General features: G+C 36.8%; 1 protein-coding gene across 1 annotated transcript; it reads right to left on the reverse strand.

The window, feature by feature from the left end:
* Positions 1 to 8,287: 8,287 nt before the first annotated feature.
* Positions 8,288 to 13,751, reverse strand: LOC117020750 (cytochrome c oxidase subunit 7A2, mitochondrial). Its single transcript, XM_033103392.1, has 4 exons — positions 13,594 to 13,751; positions 12,284 to 12,373; positions 9,974 to 10,058; positions 8,288 to 8,491 (listed from the first exon to the last, which is right to left on the reverse strand). The coding sequence occupies exons 1-4, from the start codon at positions 13,609 to 13,611 to the stop codon at positions 8,433 to 8,435; spliced, it is 252 nt and encodes an 83-aa protein (XP_032959283.1). The 5' UTR covers positions 13,612 to 13,751; the 3' UTR covers positions 8,288 to 8,432.
* Positions 13,752 to 16,178: the final 2,427 nt, after the last annotated feature.

Here is a 16,178-nt window from a genome sequence, read left to right on the forward strand (position 1 = left end):
TTTGGTCTGTCTTGTTTATGGAAGTACATACACCTCAGAGCCTAGAAACTTGCTGGGTTCATAGTAGACAATGTTTCAATGTTTGTTGAATGAATAACTAAAGGGAAAGTGCTGCCCCTATCCCCATACAAACCAGTTCTGCACTGCAACGCCGGGAAGGGTAGATTTGGGAGAATTCAAAGACAGAATCTTCGAGCAGTGCCTGGCTGAGTTGAATTCTCATGATGTTGGTGAAGCAGTATGACAAGAAGGGAAGAAGGGAGGAATGTGGAAAATCCTGTTCCTGGGCATATGTGATATGCCGATGACTCACAAAAATGAACTCGGACACATTGAAGGATAGCGGTGTTTTTGTGTGGACAAGGGATGCTCAGAATCATGGTTATTTGGACACTAATGTAAATGTGACCTTGACTGGCTCCCAAGAGGCTGTGACCTTCAGCATAACTAACACGACACAGCATTAACCACCTCGTGTCTCCTGAGCAGCTCTTCTCTGTTCTATTCTTCTCATATTCTTAAATGGGAGTGCCTTGAAAGTTAGGTCAACTTCTTGAAGAAAAATGCTGCAACTGTAAATTATAACTTTTAGTCCTAAAGCATCTCCACTTCCAATTTTTCTTCTCATTATTGAAAGCAGAAATCTAAGAAAAATGCAGCTGATCCTGTTTACAAATTTACCCATTCTTCTCTTAATTCTCTTTGTGGCAGTTTTTCTGCTTCTCACACAAAACATAAAGACATTGGTTATTGTTAATATCCTTATTAGCACCGCCTGCCATCTTACTCTCATTCAAGAGGACAATTCACTGCCCTCAATATCTAAAAATCTTGCTTAGTCTATTTTAATATCTTCCTCACTAGCTGTTTTATCTCCACACTAGTGCATCTGAAATGCAACTGCCTAAATCGTATCTCCTCCTGCCCTCAGTAGCACCCCATCAAGAAAATCAAGAACTGTTGCAATGGATCTTCAGATGCCAAAATATCATAAATTACAGGTCCCCTACATTTCAGAATTTCCATGTCTCCTGCCATTAAAATCTTGAGCAGAATATCCTGCATTTCTAGAATTAACTTGTTTTTCTCATCAACCAAGGTATCTTCCACCTTACTGTTACTCTTGAAAAACAAAGGACCACATTTTTTATGTATGCTTAATACCTACTCAATCCTGATTGAACACACACCAGTGCATCTAGTATTGTGAATCTATGTTTAACAAGTGAAAAACTCTTCAGAGCATTAGCTCCTTAAATAGAAGGAGCTATATATTGGCGAGGAGTAGGCCCTGAAACAAACTGGGCCAATGATAGTACCTTTCAGTTGATGGATCCTGGGCCAGTCAAAGCCTTTTCTTGAAATTTTTAAATGTAGGAGCAAAAATAACTTTCATTTTCTTCCACGTGTGTCTCCTCAAAATTCATAGGTTGAAGCCCTAACCCTCCCTGTTACTGTATTTGGAGGTGGGGTCCTTATATAGAGGTAATTAAGGTTAAATGATGCCATAAGAGTTGGGCCTTCCTTAACCCAATATATCCGTGTCCTTATAAGAAGACGAGGCATCAGCTCTCTTTCCATGCCACGGAGGTAAAGGCTTGTGAGGATGTAGCAAGAAGGCAACATCTGCAAGCCAGGAAGACGGCTCTCACCAGGAACTGAACTGGCAGGCACCCTGATCTTGAACTTCTCGCCTCCAGAACTGTGAGAAAGGAAATTCCTGTTGTTGAAGCCACCCAGTCTGGGGTATTTTGTTACAGCAGCCTGAGCTGATGGATACAGGTGGTAAAGCTCAGAAGTACAGGTTGCCAGAGGACACATTTCTGCCATGCTGAAGAAGGGGTTCTGAAAGGATGAGCTGAGACAAGTGGTGGGGAGAGTCCTAAAAGCACTCCTGTGCTCCAGGTACTTACACATGGAACGAAGTGAGAACGTCGTCAGAAGAATTCTTTATTCCTTTTTTACTTACTATGCATGAATTACTAAGAAAATGTTTCTGAAATAGTACTACAATATATGCATTCTAGTTATTAGGCATTCTATACATAGTCATTTTTTGTTTTCAGCATGCTTAATAATCATCTATAATAAGAACCCATTTCTACTAGTTAAAAAGTTTGATTTGAAAACCAATTATCACAAATTTATTATTTAAGCTACGCTGCTGCCTTTGGGAAATGAGCATAAGGTATATTTTAAGACTTGAAAAATATACTGATATTCAAAATTACTTCTTGAAAAACGTATCTTCTGTTTAATTTTGTTTGCTTTTCTGTCTTCAGTCCTGTAAAGGGATTCTGTTGTCTAGACTGTTCTTTGTCTAGACTGTTATTGATAAATATGGACAGAGGAAAACAAAAAAGGGACTCCAAGCTCCTCGTCCATGACAGAGTTTCTGGTCTATTTATTCTTACTACATTCCAATTATTCTTCCAAGTGGGAAGAAACCTTGTTTTAAAGAAAAATCATTGTGATAATCATTCAGATAGAATCAAGGTGGAAAAATGACCAAACTGTAAAGATATGTTTTTGTGACAGAAATGGTCAAACTCACATTTTCCCAAAGCAGATACTATTTTAAGAAAAAGAACTATGGGTAGAGAGCATCCAATATTAATGGCCATGAATGTTTTAGCTAAGTGCATTAATTGAGGCAAAATGGCTCGGGAAGAGATGTAATAAAGCCAAACAAGGACATTGGCCTTTAATCATCAGAATAATGCCAAGAGAGCAATTTTTTTTATCAACTCCCCAGAGGAAAGATGACGGCCTCCAACAAGAGGTCAATAAAGGAGGTCAAAGAAACAGCATGTACATGTACACGTACACACACACACACACACACACACACACACAATTTTAACACTGAGGCTGCAAAATCTAATATTATGAATTTCTCTTACTCTAGCACTTTACATATGCTTTGAAATCAGTCTCAATAGACGGTTCTCTATTTCCAAGCAGCCTAATTGTAATTAATCACGTTTCTGGCATATTATACTAGGATAAAACTTTAGAACATGTTAGTTTTTGATTGGTTTTCCTTATTAATGAGATACGTTAATACATCCTTCAAAATACATCCTTGACTTGAAGAAGCTGCTTAAAAAAAAAAATGATAAGTAGCAGCTGTAAAACTATAATTTCAATAGAGATAGGCAATCAAAACAGATAGATGGCCAGCTTCACGGCAATCAAGAGAGAATAGAGAATCAGAAATTGTGTCATTGAGATGAAGATTTACCAAACATAAGCAACGATACAACAGTATGCAAACAGAATAAAGTCTGTGACGGAACCAACTAGTAAAGTTGTCCTAACTTTACTATTCTTGTCCTATTCTTTCTTCTTTCCTCATCTAGGAAGTAACATGGTACACAGCAGATTAAAAAATTGGTTTCAGAATAAAACCAGTTGTTATTACTATTAATTGAAATTGAGTTCAAAATAACTGCTGTTTGATTTCTCGCTAACTCTATTTCCTCAGCTTCTCGTTCTTGCTAATAATAGTAACAACAGTTGGGATAGAATGTCCACGTTACTTTATGTTTAAATTTCTTATTAGATCAATAAAATACTATGGTTATCAGACTGTGACGCATATTATTATGAAACAAGAAAAGGTCAATCTAGACCCTGTGTGCAGGGACACGGCCATTTGTTGTGCTAGTCTCTGGGGAAGAGATAACAATTGCTGCTTTCTTTCTCCAGCTCCCTATGTTCCATCAACACTGGTGTTTCTGTAATTTAACTATGCAAAGCAATTTCCCTTTCCCTGAAATGCTTTTCTCCTTTTAGCACAGCTGGCTTTTTTTTCCCCTGGTCTCAGTTCAAATGTCATTTCCTCTGAGGCTTTTTCTAGCTTCCCCTCCACCATTTTTCCTAAGAGATCACACTCACACTGGTGCTTCCTTTATGGCAGTTCCCACTGTAGACCATTATTGTGCTTATGAATTTATTTACTTGTCTATCTCCATTGCCTAGAATGTGAGCTCCTTGAAAGAGCTTGCTGGTCTAGTTCACTGCTGTATTCTCAGAGCCTAGAACAGTGCCATACACAAAGAAGGCTTTGTTGGATGGATGGATGGATAGATGGATGGACAAACAGACGATCAAGGGCAAGGTTTAGGTGGTTGATACTCTCCTCTCTTCATAATCTTTCATTGCCTCCATGACCAACACCTGTTCTCAGCCTCCATCATTTCTCTCCTGGATTGCTGCAGCAGGCTTCTTAGTGGGTCTGCCTGCTTCTACCCTGGGTCCCCTATGGTCTATTTCAACACGACTGCCAAGACAATCCTCTTTAAAACATGTGAGTCTCTTCCGTGAGAAACCCTGCAATGGCTCCCGTCACTTAGAGTAAAAGCCAGTCATTACAAATAGCTCACAAGCCCTCCTTGGTGTGGTCCCTCCTCACCTGTGACATCTCCCTCACGCAGTCAGCGATAACTGCTCTTGCCTTCCTGTCCCTTGAACGTGCCAGGTGCCTTCGGGCATTCTCTCTAAGTTGTTTCTTCTCCCTATAAAGTCTTTTTCCTATCTATCTGATTGACTAGCTCCCTCACCTACAGTCTCTTTTCTCCCATGGAACTTATTACCTTCTAACACACTATACAATTTATTTTTATATTTTATTAACTGTCTTCCCTGCCACCCCTCATTAAGAACCGTGAGGGCATACTTTGTTCATCAGTGATTCCCAGGTACCTACAGTAGTGTCTGGCACACAGTAGGTACAGGATAACAAGACATTACTCTACACATGGATGCATACCAGCACCCAGGAAGAAGAAATCCTAAGCTAAATGTCTGTGAAATTGCTGGCTTTGGGGAACTTGTGCGTAACTATCTCAAACAGCAGGAAGTGTTCTGCAAACCCTGAAGCAAACTGGCTAGAGCAGTTATCATAATTCTGGTTTTTATCATTCTTACATTCTCTATTAACCTTTTGCATTTTTTTCCACAAGTAAATGTTTTTGAAACATTCCTGCTACGAGAAACCAGTAATGGCTACCATTTATTAAGCACCTAACTACTGTTTAGGATAAATGGTAGAGCTGTGGTTTTATTAGAGGGTATGATATGTGGGAAACAGGAAATCCTGCTTTGGTTGGTTTCTGGCTGAGAAACCTGAACTAACTTAAGCAAAACAGGAAAATCATTGGCCAACGGAACACAACCAAGCCTAAGAACGGGCTTCAGAAACAAGCAGAGCTCGGAACCAAAATGCTTCTAGGTCCTATCTCCTCCAGTGTTGACTTCATTCTTTTAAAAAACAAACTGGCTGGGGGAAAGACTGTTAGTTGCCAACTCAATATCCAGTCTCCCTGTCCTACTAAATAGAACTCCAATTTTGTTTTGCAATATGCCCAGCTGACATTTCTTGGCCTCCTTGAATCCAAGCATGACCGTGATAAAGGTCTGGCCAAAGCTGAAGTCTTTTTGTGGGACTTCACGGAGCTTCTGAAGCTCCTCAGGAGAGCTCACTTATTTTTAGCATGTTGTCTTTCACCAGTCCTTCTGCCTGCAGGAACACAATATAGCTGGAGTTGCAGCAGCCATCCTACAAGGAGTGAAAGCCATACACTAAGGCTAACAGAGCCAAAACACAGAAGTCACCTAGGACATGGATGAAACTGAACCAGCTCTACTAGCCCTGACCAGGTCACAGCCCCTGCTTTGTGCCACGTCCATAGGGATATGAGTTGAAAAGATTCAACTGCTTCAATTCCTACAATTCTCTCTCAGAGCTACAACAGAAGTACCTAACATTTATTGCACACTTGGTATGTGTCAGAAACCATCCTTTTGTGCTTTACGTGCATTAGAGTAACTACTGATATGTGTTCTAGGTACTGTTACGTTTATACAGATGAGGGTACAGGCTTAGCAAGGGTAGCTACCCACGGCAATCCAAGGCTGAAAGCTGGGTCTTCTAACTCCATCATCTGAGTGATTCACTACAATGCTGTAACTGGTTCCCAGTCTCATCAACAATTACAACTCAATTTTGAATTCAGATTCAAAGGGATGAAACTCTTGAAGATGAGTATGGGGAATACTGGGAGCAAAGGGAAGAATGTCAAAAGTTCCAGCAGAATCCGAGCTTTCCCAGGATGCCAAGAATGAGCACGCACGCACCAAGCAGCAGCAGAGCTCTACGGTCAGGGATCAGAGCACGGGGCTTGGATTTCAAACAGAAAGTGGAAGAGACAAATGCTACACAGGCAGCTAGATTACAAATCATGTATAGAGATCAATGTGAAACTGAATAATGGAACTGAGGATTGTACTCATCACTCTTTTAAGCCTGATGTACAAGGGATGGAAGTCTGTAGGGTATTCAGATTTTCACACACTGCTAGTAACAGTATACTGAAGCTATGCCAGTCAATATTTAATTAAACACCTGGTAAGATGAAATATACTAGAAAGACCATGAACTTTAAGAATCAGATAAAACTGGATTTCAAATCTTGTGCTGCCATTTATTTGGAGCTTTGGGTAAAGTGCATGCCCTCTCCAAGCTTTAGCTTTCTCATCTATAAATACTGTTTAACTTCATCCAGAAGAGCTACAGAATACAAATGTAATTTTGTGCGCAATACTAACTATAGTAACAAAATTTTACTTCAATATATCTCCCATGGTGTTTGTATTAATGAGATAACATCAATATGAAATTTCTTCTACTTAGTAACAGATACTACTCTTAAAAGGATACTGTTGTGTGGTAAAGCTAAAAAGGAGATTGGAATGATGGTTATTTTGTTTCCTGAAGGGCACATCTTCAATACAGTATTTCTTAAGGACTCTGTTCTATGGACTTTTGGTTAGCCTTTGAAATCCATCTATAGTAATCTCTCTCTTACTAAAGCTAAGTGAAGCAGACACTTTCACAGGATTCTATTCAGCAAACTGTCTCCTGTTACCTTGCTCCTCACCCACCTCCCTATCTCCACCCTGCTTACAATGCAGAATTTTAGGCAATATTTAATCTTAGCAAAAAAGTTTTAAGTATCTTAAGCATTTAACCTATTTTTGCTTTATGCAAACTTGCCATGTTAACATACCCCAAACAGAACATTTTGGTATGAAAAAAATATTTTATAAATTGCCTCACTAGGTTGCACCAGAAATAGTCAAGTACCTCTCATAATATCAGCACATGAAAGCTGTAGAGGACATCGAGCTGTTTTTTCCTTTTTACTACATACACAACAGTCTTTCACACCATGGCATAAAAGCACTTCAAAATATTATAGAGGTTGCTTTTTAGCTCTGAATCACAGAATTGAACTAGATTCCAGACCACCTTAAGAACTTTCTCAGAATTTAGGAATGTGTAATGATATTTCACTCCCTCCAAAAGCAGTGTTCTCTGCTGATGTTAATAAGATCCTGTCAAATCTTATTAATTAGCACATTCATAAATTTAGTGGCAGATTTTATAATATGGCAACCAAGACCCTTTCCAGCCTTCAAGAGTTAAGGCTGAAAAATCTCTATTAGCTATCTTTTGAGATGGATTTGTACCCAGCCTCGATGTCTTAATAGGAAAACGCTTAGCTTGGCTCTTTCAGATTTGACTCAATTTAAAAAAAAATATGCCACTTTACTCAATATTATCCAGAACTTATAGTTTATAAAAACGTTACTCATAGATTTCCCCTAGATCTGATGCACCCAGACTCTAATCATCATCTAGTGTTACAAATGTACACCTTATAGAGATGACAAAGTCTAACTCTTTAAGTCCCCCCAGAAGATAACTTTTAGAAATGAACAAAGTATTTAAGTAGTTATACTTTATGTTATGGATTAAAGTAACACAATAGAAACCCATTCTGAGTGTGAAAAAAAGAATACTCAATTATTTTACAGCTACTCTACTAAAGCCTAATTCTAAACTGTGGAATACATCCAATATTTAAATATACACTCACATAGCTAAGAGAGAGAGGAAAAAAACAAACTTGAACCCCATGAGCCAAAAACAACCTGCTTCCACTAACCTCAGGTTTTAGCAGATCCCAAGATATAATATAGTGGGGGGAGGGATCTTCAAGTGTCAAGCTCAATTAACACTGAAGACCAATTAAAGCTGTATAATAATTTGCAATATGCCCAGATGCTAAAAATAACATTTTGCTAAAATAATGTCACAATGGTACTTTATACAGCCTTAGAGACAAGAGCCATTTTTGATCCTTACCTAAAATTTGTAAGACTGACCAAAAGCTAAATTATTGATATATGTATGCTACAGTGATAAAATAAGACAAAGCATGGTACAGACTGCTTTATTGGTGGCAGTTACTACAAGTCAATAAATATTGATCCCCAAAGAAGAACTCTTATTTATCATCTTACTGGTCCACAGAGAACTGAATGAAATTGAACCAGCTAATTGCTGGGAGGATGAACTGAAGTCAATCCTGCTTCTTGGGAAGTGAAGCCATAGCCAGTTGATATATGGCATATGCTGTTCCTAAAAAATAAAAAGAAACAAAAGAACTTACAAGAAATTCTAAGATTTAAATGTATAAACCTTATATTCCAGATAAAAGTTGTAAGATAAAGACTGGCAATAAGAATACTTTTATGGAAACATTAAAAAGTATGTTGATAGGTACTGGCAAAATTTAAAACATATATAACTACATTTAGTCTAGTTTCAATATTAATTAACTTCTATAGACAGTGTTAGATGTAGCACAACAATGTATTTATCAACTTAATAACATGTAAAAGTTTTAAATAAGATTAAGAACATATATAAAGATTATTTCCATACTAACCTAAGATTGCCTGAGAAATGCTAAGAATGATTCAAAAGCCAATAAAGAAGTCAAAATACGCAAGCCTTCCCAAAGTGTGTTATCAATAAAATCAAGGGAGAGTGATATAATTTTAAAATAATCAAATTTAATATAAGAATAGCTAATAACTGGAAATTTTAAACTAATTACCAGAATATCTAAGAAACAGACACAGCAGGCCAAAAAGTATTTAGGACTTTATCTTACAAAAGCCCAAGTGTCACTATCTGGTTATTGTCTTCACCCATAAAAGCCTCTTCACTGTATTCAATTCACGCCTAACAAGGCACATTGGCATGAGTGGGGGGGCTTTATCATTAAGGTTTAAAATCCCAGCTTTTCCACACAGAAGCAATATTATCTTGGGTAATTAACATAATTTCTTCATCTTAAAATGAGGACATATGACAGACTTAATACAAAGGTGACGGAAATCTATAGTATGTGGCATTCTATCAATTGGATGAGCACAGTCATCACTCTGATAGCTTCCCTTCCTTCCCCAGAGAGCAATCATTCAAATTCCTAACTTTGCTCCTCGTATACCAATTTGTATATTCCACTGCTAATACTGACCAATGGACCTGCCCAATCCACAGAAAAAATGTCAAAGCATTTTGTGTATAGTAATAGTATTGATCTGTATAGGTTTTGTTTCTGTCATAATAAAAATGTGTTTTTATTATGCATTGCAGTCAACATGTTTGAAAGCCAGTTACAGGAGATGGGGGTAGAGTGGTTATCTTTGGTTCCTCCAAATGCCTGCAGGGCCACCAGTAGCTCAATGGAAAGCCACTTCTATCACAAGATAATCATCAAACTTTATTGGTTTATGTTTTTTTAAAGACACTAAAATGCTCTTACACAGTACGTGTCAATCACCCTCTTGAATCCTTTCATGCAAAGCAGTAAGATCTCAGATTCTGGGGACAGGCTGCCTGTATTAAAATACTGGCATAACACAATGCAATATACAGATGACATTATTACAGAATTGTACACTTGAAACATACATAATCTTATTAACGAATGTCACCCCAATAAATTTAAAACATTAATATTTAAAAAAAAACTGGTATAATAAAGGCAATGAAATTATTAGTTATCCTTACTATTACTTTTCTATAAACCAAGCATTCCAAATGTCTTACCGCCAACTGTAAGAAACATGGTAGCTCTATACAGGAGGGCATCAGCTACCCCACCCTTCAGATGCACTGGAATTCCATTATCCTCCTAGGTTACAAAAAATAATAATACACGTCATTTATTTCAAACTAAGTTCAAAAGACTAATCCATTTCATTAAGTGGCTCCTTAAACCCCTGGAATTAAAATATATTAAATAACAAAATTAAAAACAACTACAATTTTCCTGATTTTTTATTACTACTAATACTACTACTACTACTTTTAAAATAAGAACTTCTAAAGTCAACATTCCTTCTTTTAAAGTTAATGTGAGATCCAATAAAGATGTTCCCAAGGAACATATAAATTATAAATGTTAAAGCTATAAAAATACACTAATTGAGTTAATCAACTTAATTATTAAAAATATTAGTAATCATCACACTTTAGATTTAGTCACAGGGACGATTTTTTTTCTTTAGAAAATGGAAAGGATGTTTTGGTTTATAACCCTAGTCCAGTACCTGGCATAAATTAGATATTTAATATACCTGTTAAATATAACTATGTTATTTCTACATAGTATTAATGATCCAATCTTTTTAATTACTTAAAATTTTATTTGCAAACAACCAGAGATGACAATAAAATTTTAAAAATCATTGATAACCTAATTATTTACAAAGGTAAACTACTCTGTCCCACTCAGTTGCTGCTCATAAAGAAACCACTATTAACAGCATGGTACATAGCCTTAAAGCTTTATTAATGCTTATATTGTCCTATCTTCTAATTTATATACAGTTATGTTTAATATACAAAATGAGACTATGCTATATAATGGTCTACCATATATTTTTTTCACTCAAAGCTACCTTTAAAACCATTTTCTGTTAGCCCATTTAAACCTACCTTGTTCCTTTTAATGTCTACTAGCACTCCACTGTGCAAAAACATCATAATCTAGTTACTTAGTCCTCTATTAAATGCCAAAATGAATAGCCTCTACTATTTTTAAATACTCATGCTACTATTTCTATAGGAAAGATTCTTAAAAATGGGAGTCCTAGATGACAGGATATGTGATTTGTTTTTAATGAAACTTGCAAATATCCTCTAAAACTTCTGTACCAATTATACTACTACCTAGAATGTTATGAAAGCATCATATATGAATGTTCCTATGTACCGCACTTGGCTAACATTACCTATTTTAAATCTTTCTAAAATTTTAACAATAGGGAAAAAATATTAATTTATAATTTTAATTTGCATTTCTTATTGATTTGTAGAAACTCTCTGTATACTGAGATTGACATTTGTTACATTTTTAAAATTTTGCTATTTGCATGTCTCTGTAACCATGAATGCATTTAAAATTTTTATGTCACCAAACCTTGCAATTTTTCTCCTTTACATCTTGTAGGCTTTATAAAAACTTCCTCAGGAAGTCTCCCCCATCTCTAAGATTATAAGAAATATTCTCCTGTGATGATTACAGTAGTTAATACTGTACTGTAAACTTGAAATTTGCTAAGAGAGTAGATCTCAAGTGCTTTTACACAGCCACACAAAAAAATAACTATTTGAGGTGATGGATGCGTTAATAACTTGACTGTGATAATCATTCACAGATACATTACACATCAGATTGTACACCTTAAAAAAAAAACAGGTACAATCTTTAATATATACAATTTTTATTTGTGAATCATATCTCAACAAAACTGGGGTGAGGGGAAAGAAATATCTCCTACGTTTTCTTCTAATTTTTTGAGAAACATTTATAGTTACAATTTATCTTTTATATACAATATAGAAGGGATCTAACTTTACTTTCTTTAAAATAGTCAGCCAATTCTTCCAATACCAATTTATTGTATCCTTTTTCCACTGATATGAAATAGCACCTTTAACATATATATTATATATATATAAACACACACACACATATACATATGTGTGTGTGTGTGTGTGTGTGTATATATATATGTATTTCTGGGCCCTTTCTGTTTCTGGGCCCTTTCTATGGTCTATTTGCCTATTACTATGCAACTACTCCAAAGAGTATGTCCAAAGAAAGTAAACCATCCAAAGAAAGTGTCATGGACCTATATATACACCTTAGCCCTCATTCATTCTGCCTTCTTAAGGGCCTTCTGGATATAGCAAATGCCCAGTTAGCTGTCAACGGACAGTTTATTAATATTTTTTTGCTAATACAACAGGATCACTAATAATCGGACATCTCCAGATTTATTTAATTTTTATCTCTACCTTTTGGTAATCCTATCATCGCAACTAACAATCTCTTATGAAATATTTCAGTACCTGAAACAGCTTTTGTTTCTCTGGAACTTTATTTTCAATCTGCCTGCGTGAAGCAGTACTTATGGTCCTCTGGGTAATCTGACGAAGAGCCTGAAATGGAAAAATCCATACATATTAAATAGATTTATGGCTTAAAGAAACTTTCAAAACCAACCATCAATCTTCAAAATTATACAAGAGGGAAACTGAGTTAAAACATCCAATTTGTCAGTAACAAAGTTATAAACTAACATCCAGGTTTTCCAATATGTTGGTCATCCACTGCTCTTTATATTACATTCTGCAGTCTCCAAAGAGCACATTCAAGAAGCAATTCATGCTGATTCTGAGCAAAATGAAAAAACACCAACCAGGATCTTTACCTAAATTGAACCAGTACCATTATATAATCCTTGAGGAAAACATATTGACATACAGGTATTACAAAAATAAAAATGGTTACAAAATACACTAAGCTCAGGTTTTCATTTAATATGCTACCGTATTATTAAAAATCTATTTCTTGATATCAAAATAAACTGGCATGATTCCTACTTAACTAAAACGCTTCCCTCTTTAGATTTTTCCTTAAACTGTAATGTGCAAATCTTTTTAAAAAGAGACTTGCATTATACGCATATATTCAATTGAATAATGAAATAAACATTATCAAGTGAAGTGCTCCACTTTATAAAATAAATGATATACCGAGAAACTAAGGAAAGCTTTATTGAGTAATTACAAAAGAAAATAATCACTGTTACATTTTCCTTCTCTTTTCAAAATTTTAGGAAAACATTTCACATGCTCAGTGGAGGTGTGAAGGTCACTGCATAACCGCCCGAAGGAACCAACACTACACTTCCGCCATGACTGCTCCTAAAGTCCCACTCAAAATTCAACTTTGATTTTTAAACTGCCTTCTGATGCTCAAAAAGCTCAGAACCACACAAACTTAAACCCTTTCAGTATCAGTGGCACAATTCCACCTGGACCATGGTTTTACTCACATGACAGCTACTGAACTAACTCATCAATGACCCTCACAGTTAGGAGTAGAGACGAACAAAACCCAGGCTTGTCTACCCGACAATCCTTCCTGGTCACCTTCCCGGCCTCTTTACTCCCTACCTCCACCAAGCACAGCCTAGGGCGAGGGGAAAGGGAAAGTAAAGTCAGTAGAAAAGGACACAGAGCAAGGTGACTTAAGAAGCCGCCCTCTTCCTCCCTTCTTCCCTCTTAGCTCGGCTTTTCGGTTGGCCGTGGCCCCTTAGCCCCCGCTCCCAACGCTCCCGCCCCACATCAAGACTGCAAGCTGAGAAGGTCCTCACCAGCAGATTCCGCAGCATATTGACTCAGTTACTGCCCACCAACCGCGACAACTGATCACTGGAGAACGAAAATCGCCACGCCGGAACCGGAACTACCTTCTGGCATTGCGCGAGCGTCAGAGATCTCAGTATTTCCGGGAGGAGGAGGGATTGCTCTAACCATAGAGAGCGAAAGACAAGCGAGAGCGGCAGTGCGGATGTGGCCACTCTAGGCTGCTGGCCCTCACGGCCCTTGAGTGCCTGACCAGTCGGATGTCATTCCGGCGGCTAAGGCTGGGGCGGGGAACGAACGACTTTTGAGACCAGAGAGGTGGGAGTGACGTATTAAGTACTCTTTTACCTAGCTTAGATAAAATTAATGTGAGACCAGGCTATCCTAGAAAATCAGTCTGTATTTTGAACGAGAAGGCATAAAACTAAGCAATCTTTAAAGCATTGTTTAGAGGCTGATGGGTTGGCCAAACTAGAAGCTGTGAAACTGGCTGAAATATACAAAACAAAAAGCTATCTCCTCTTACACGGATACCATTTTTCTCCACCGAAGAAACTGTTAGGGCATTATTATTCCTTGTGCTGAGAAAATGCTGTAAAGAGCTGCGTCGGGATACCAATTTTTATCCTGTACCTTTGGATGCTGAACTCCCCATACAAGCAGCTCTTCCAGTATCCTAAAATTGTAGAAGCTGTTTTCAAGTTTGTGTCTGGGAAAAGGCTGAAAAGAGAGGAAATTTTTAATTGGGGACATGAAATGGGATGGCAAATCTTAAGTCCAGCTGTCTCAGGTCCAGCAGGACACTTTCCATGACTGGAGTTGCTAGGCATAGCAATTATACAGATAGGCTGTCAGTGTATCTTGCATCAATCTTGCTTATGTAATGCTACAAGTGTTTTTAATCTCTGTGCCCACTCCCAAGTGTGTGTAAATGTAAACATATCTACCCTAACTATCTTTCCCCCTTTTTACAAACTTCTAATGATTCCATCGTCATTTAAAATGAAAACTGGTAATACATGGGTTCAGCATAGGTAAAATGTGTAAATAAAAATTAGTAATACTAAAATTATTATTTCTTTTCATCCTTAGGGTTAAACCCACCAAGTTACTTGTCCCCAGTTCAAGTTCTCTTCTTCACCAAGGTTTATAAATAACCCAATTCACCTGGTCCCTGGATTGGGACTGAGGACTGCGTTTATTTTCCCCTTGGTATTATGTACTGTAATCAAATCCTTGAGAACAATTAGCAGGCGCCAATGGCTGGAGCATACAGATTTTTAAAAAGTGGACTATCTATAATTTGAACTTGTTCAATTGTATGTGCTCTCTTATATTTTTTCCATTTAGCCAAGTAGATTGTCAACTTCTCAAGAACAGAGATTTGATTTTCTTACCAATCCCCTAGGACTGCTTAAATGGGGTAAACTGTTAACAGATGAATTAGTGGTGTATGAGTATTGTGTGATAAATCTAGGACACATATGGCTGTCCAAAAAAACCCAAAGACTCCCATAAAATACTCATAGATCCTAAAGTAGATGCAGATCCTTATTTGCATGTCATAGTATAATTTCCCCTTTACTGGATCATTCCATCAACATATACACACATTCCCAAATTAAACAAAACTTTGATTTCAGTTGCTATTCCACTTCTTCAAAATAAAAGATTTCTTATACTTATCTTCCCTTCCTTTTCTAATTTTTTTAAAATCCCATTTTGGGCAGATTTTACTGCTCGTAAGAATCACCAATGGCTTCTATGTTGCCAAATAAACTGTCATTCTCAATTTTCATCTTTTCCATCTATGGGCAACACTTAACATGCTTGATCACTCCCTCAAAATATATTTCCAATTTTTTATTTGGAAATAAACCATAAATGCAATACAGTGTAACATGTCCACTGTACTTTGAAACATCATCTTAAGGTGGCTTCCATATACTACTCTAGATGGTTCTATTTCAGCAGCTGCTACTTATAGTTTTCTTTCCTGGATCCTCATCCTCTCAATCTCTAAATTTCAGAATACCCCTTTTTCTATATTTATCCGTTTTGTGATTTTATCCAATGCCATGAAACACCATTTGTGTGCTGACAACTCTCCACCGACCTTTCCCTTTAACTCCAGGTATCTTCACTTAGATGTCTAATGAGCATCTCAAACTTAACAACCAAAATGGAATTCTTTCCACTCATTTCTAAGAGTTCTCCTCTGCAATTTTCTTCTAGCCCCAAAATCTTGGCTACGCCTTCAAAATATAATGTGAATCTGATCACATCTCATTATCTACATTGCTACCACCACTCCAAGCCAAGCCATCATCTCTTGCTTGCATTACTGAAAAAGCCTTATCTGGTTTCCCTGCTTCTACTCTTCTATTCAGTTTATCTTGCACACAACAGTGATACTTTTAAGAATTTAATGACTGCTTAAAACTATTTTGTTCACTGCTATATCCCCAGCACCTAGAATAGTAATTGGCATGTAGTAGATATTTGGTTAAGTGAATAGTATATATGCTGAAAAAGAAATGGACTTATTGAATATAAAAATTCAAAAATTCTTTAATATTCATTGTACTCTTTT

The sequence above is a fragment of the Rhinolophus ferrumequinum genome, chromosome 3 (assembly GCF_004115265.2).
Source record: "Rhinolophus ferrumequinum isolate MPI-CBG mRhiFer1 chromosome 3, mRhiFer1_v1.p, whole genome shotgun sequence".
Classification (NCBI taxonomy): domain Eukaryota; kingdom Metazoa; phylum Chordata; class Mammalia; order Chiroptera; family Rhinolophidae; genus Rhinolophus; species Rhinolophus ferrumequinum.

Bases quoted from the DNA above. Each gene is read 5' to 3' on its own strand.
- LOC117020750 (XM_033103392.1), bottom strand. The intron at 10,059-12,283 runs GTACTGAAATAT...TTTGTAACCTAG, and splicing joins AGAAACAAAAGCTGTTTCAG to GAGGATAATGGAATTCCAGT. The intron at 8,492-9,973 runs GTAAGACATTTG...TTTATTTTTTAG, and splicing joins CATGTTTCTTACAGTTGGCG to GAACAGCATATGCCATATAT.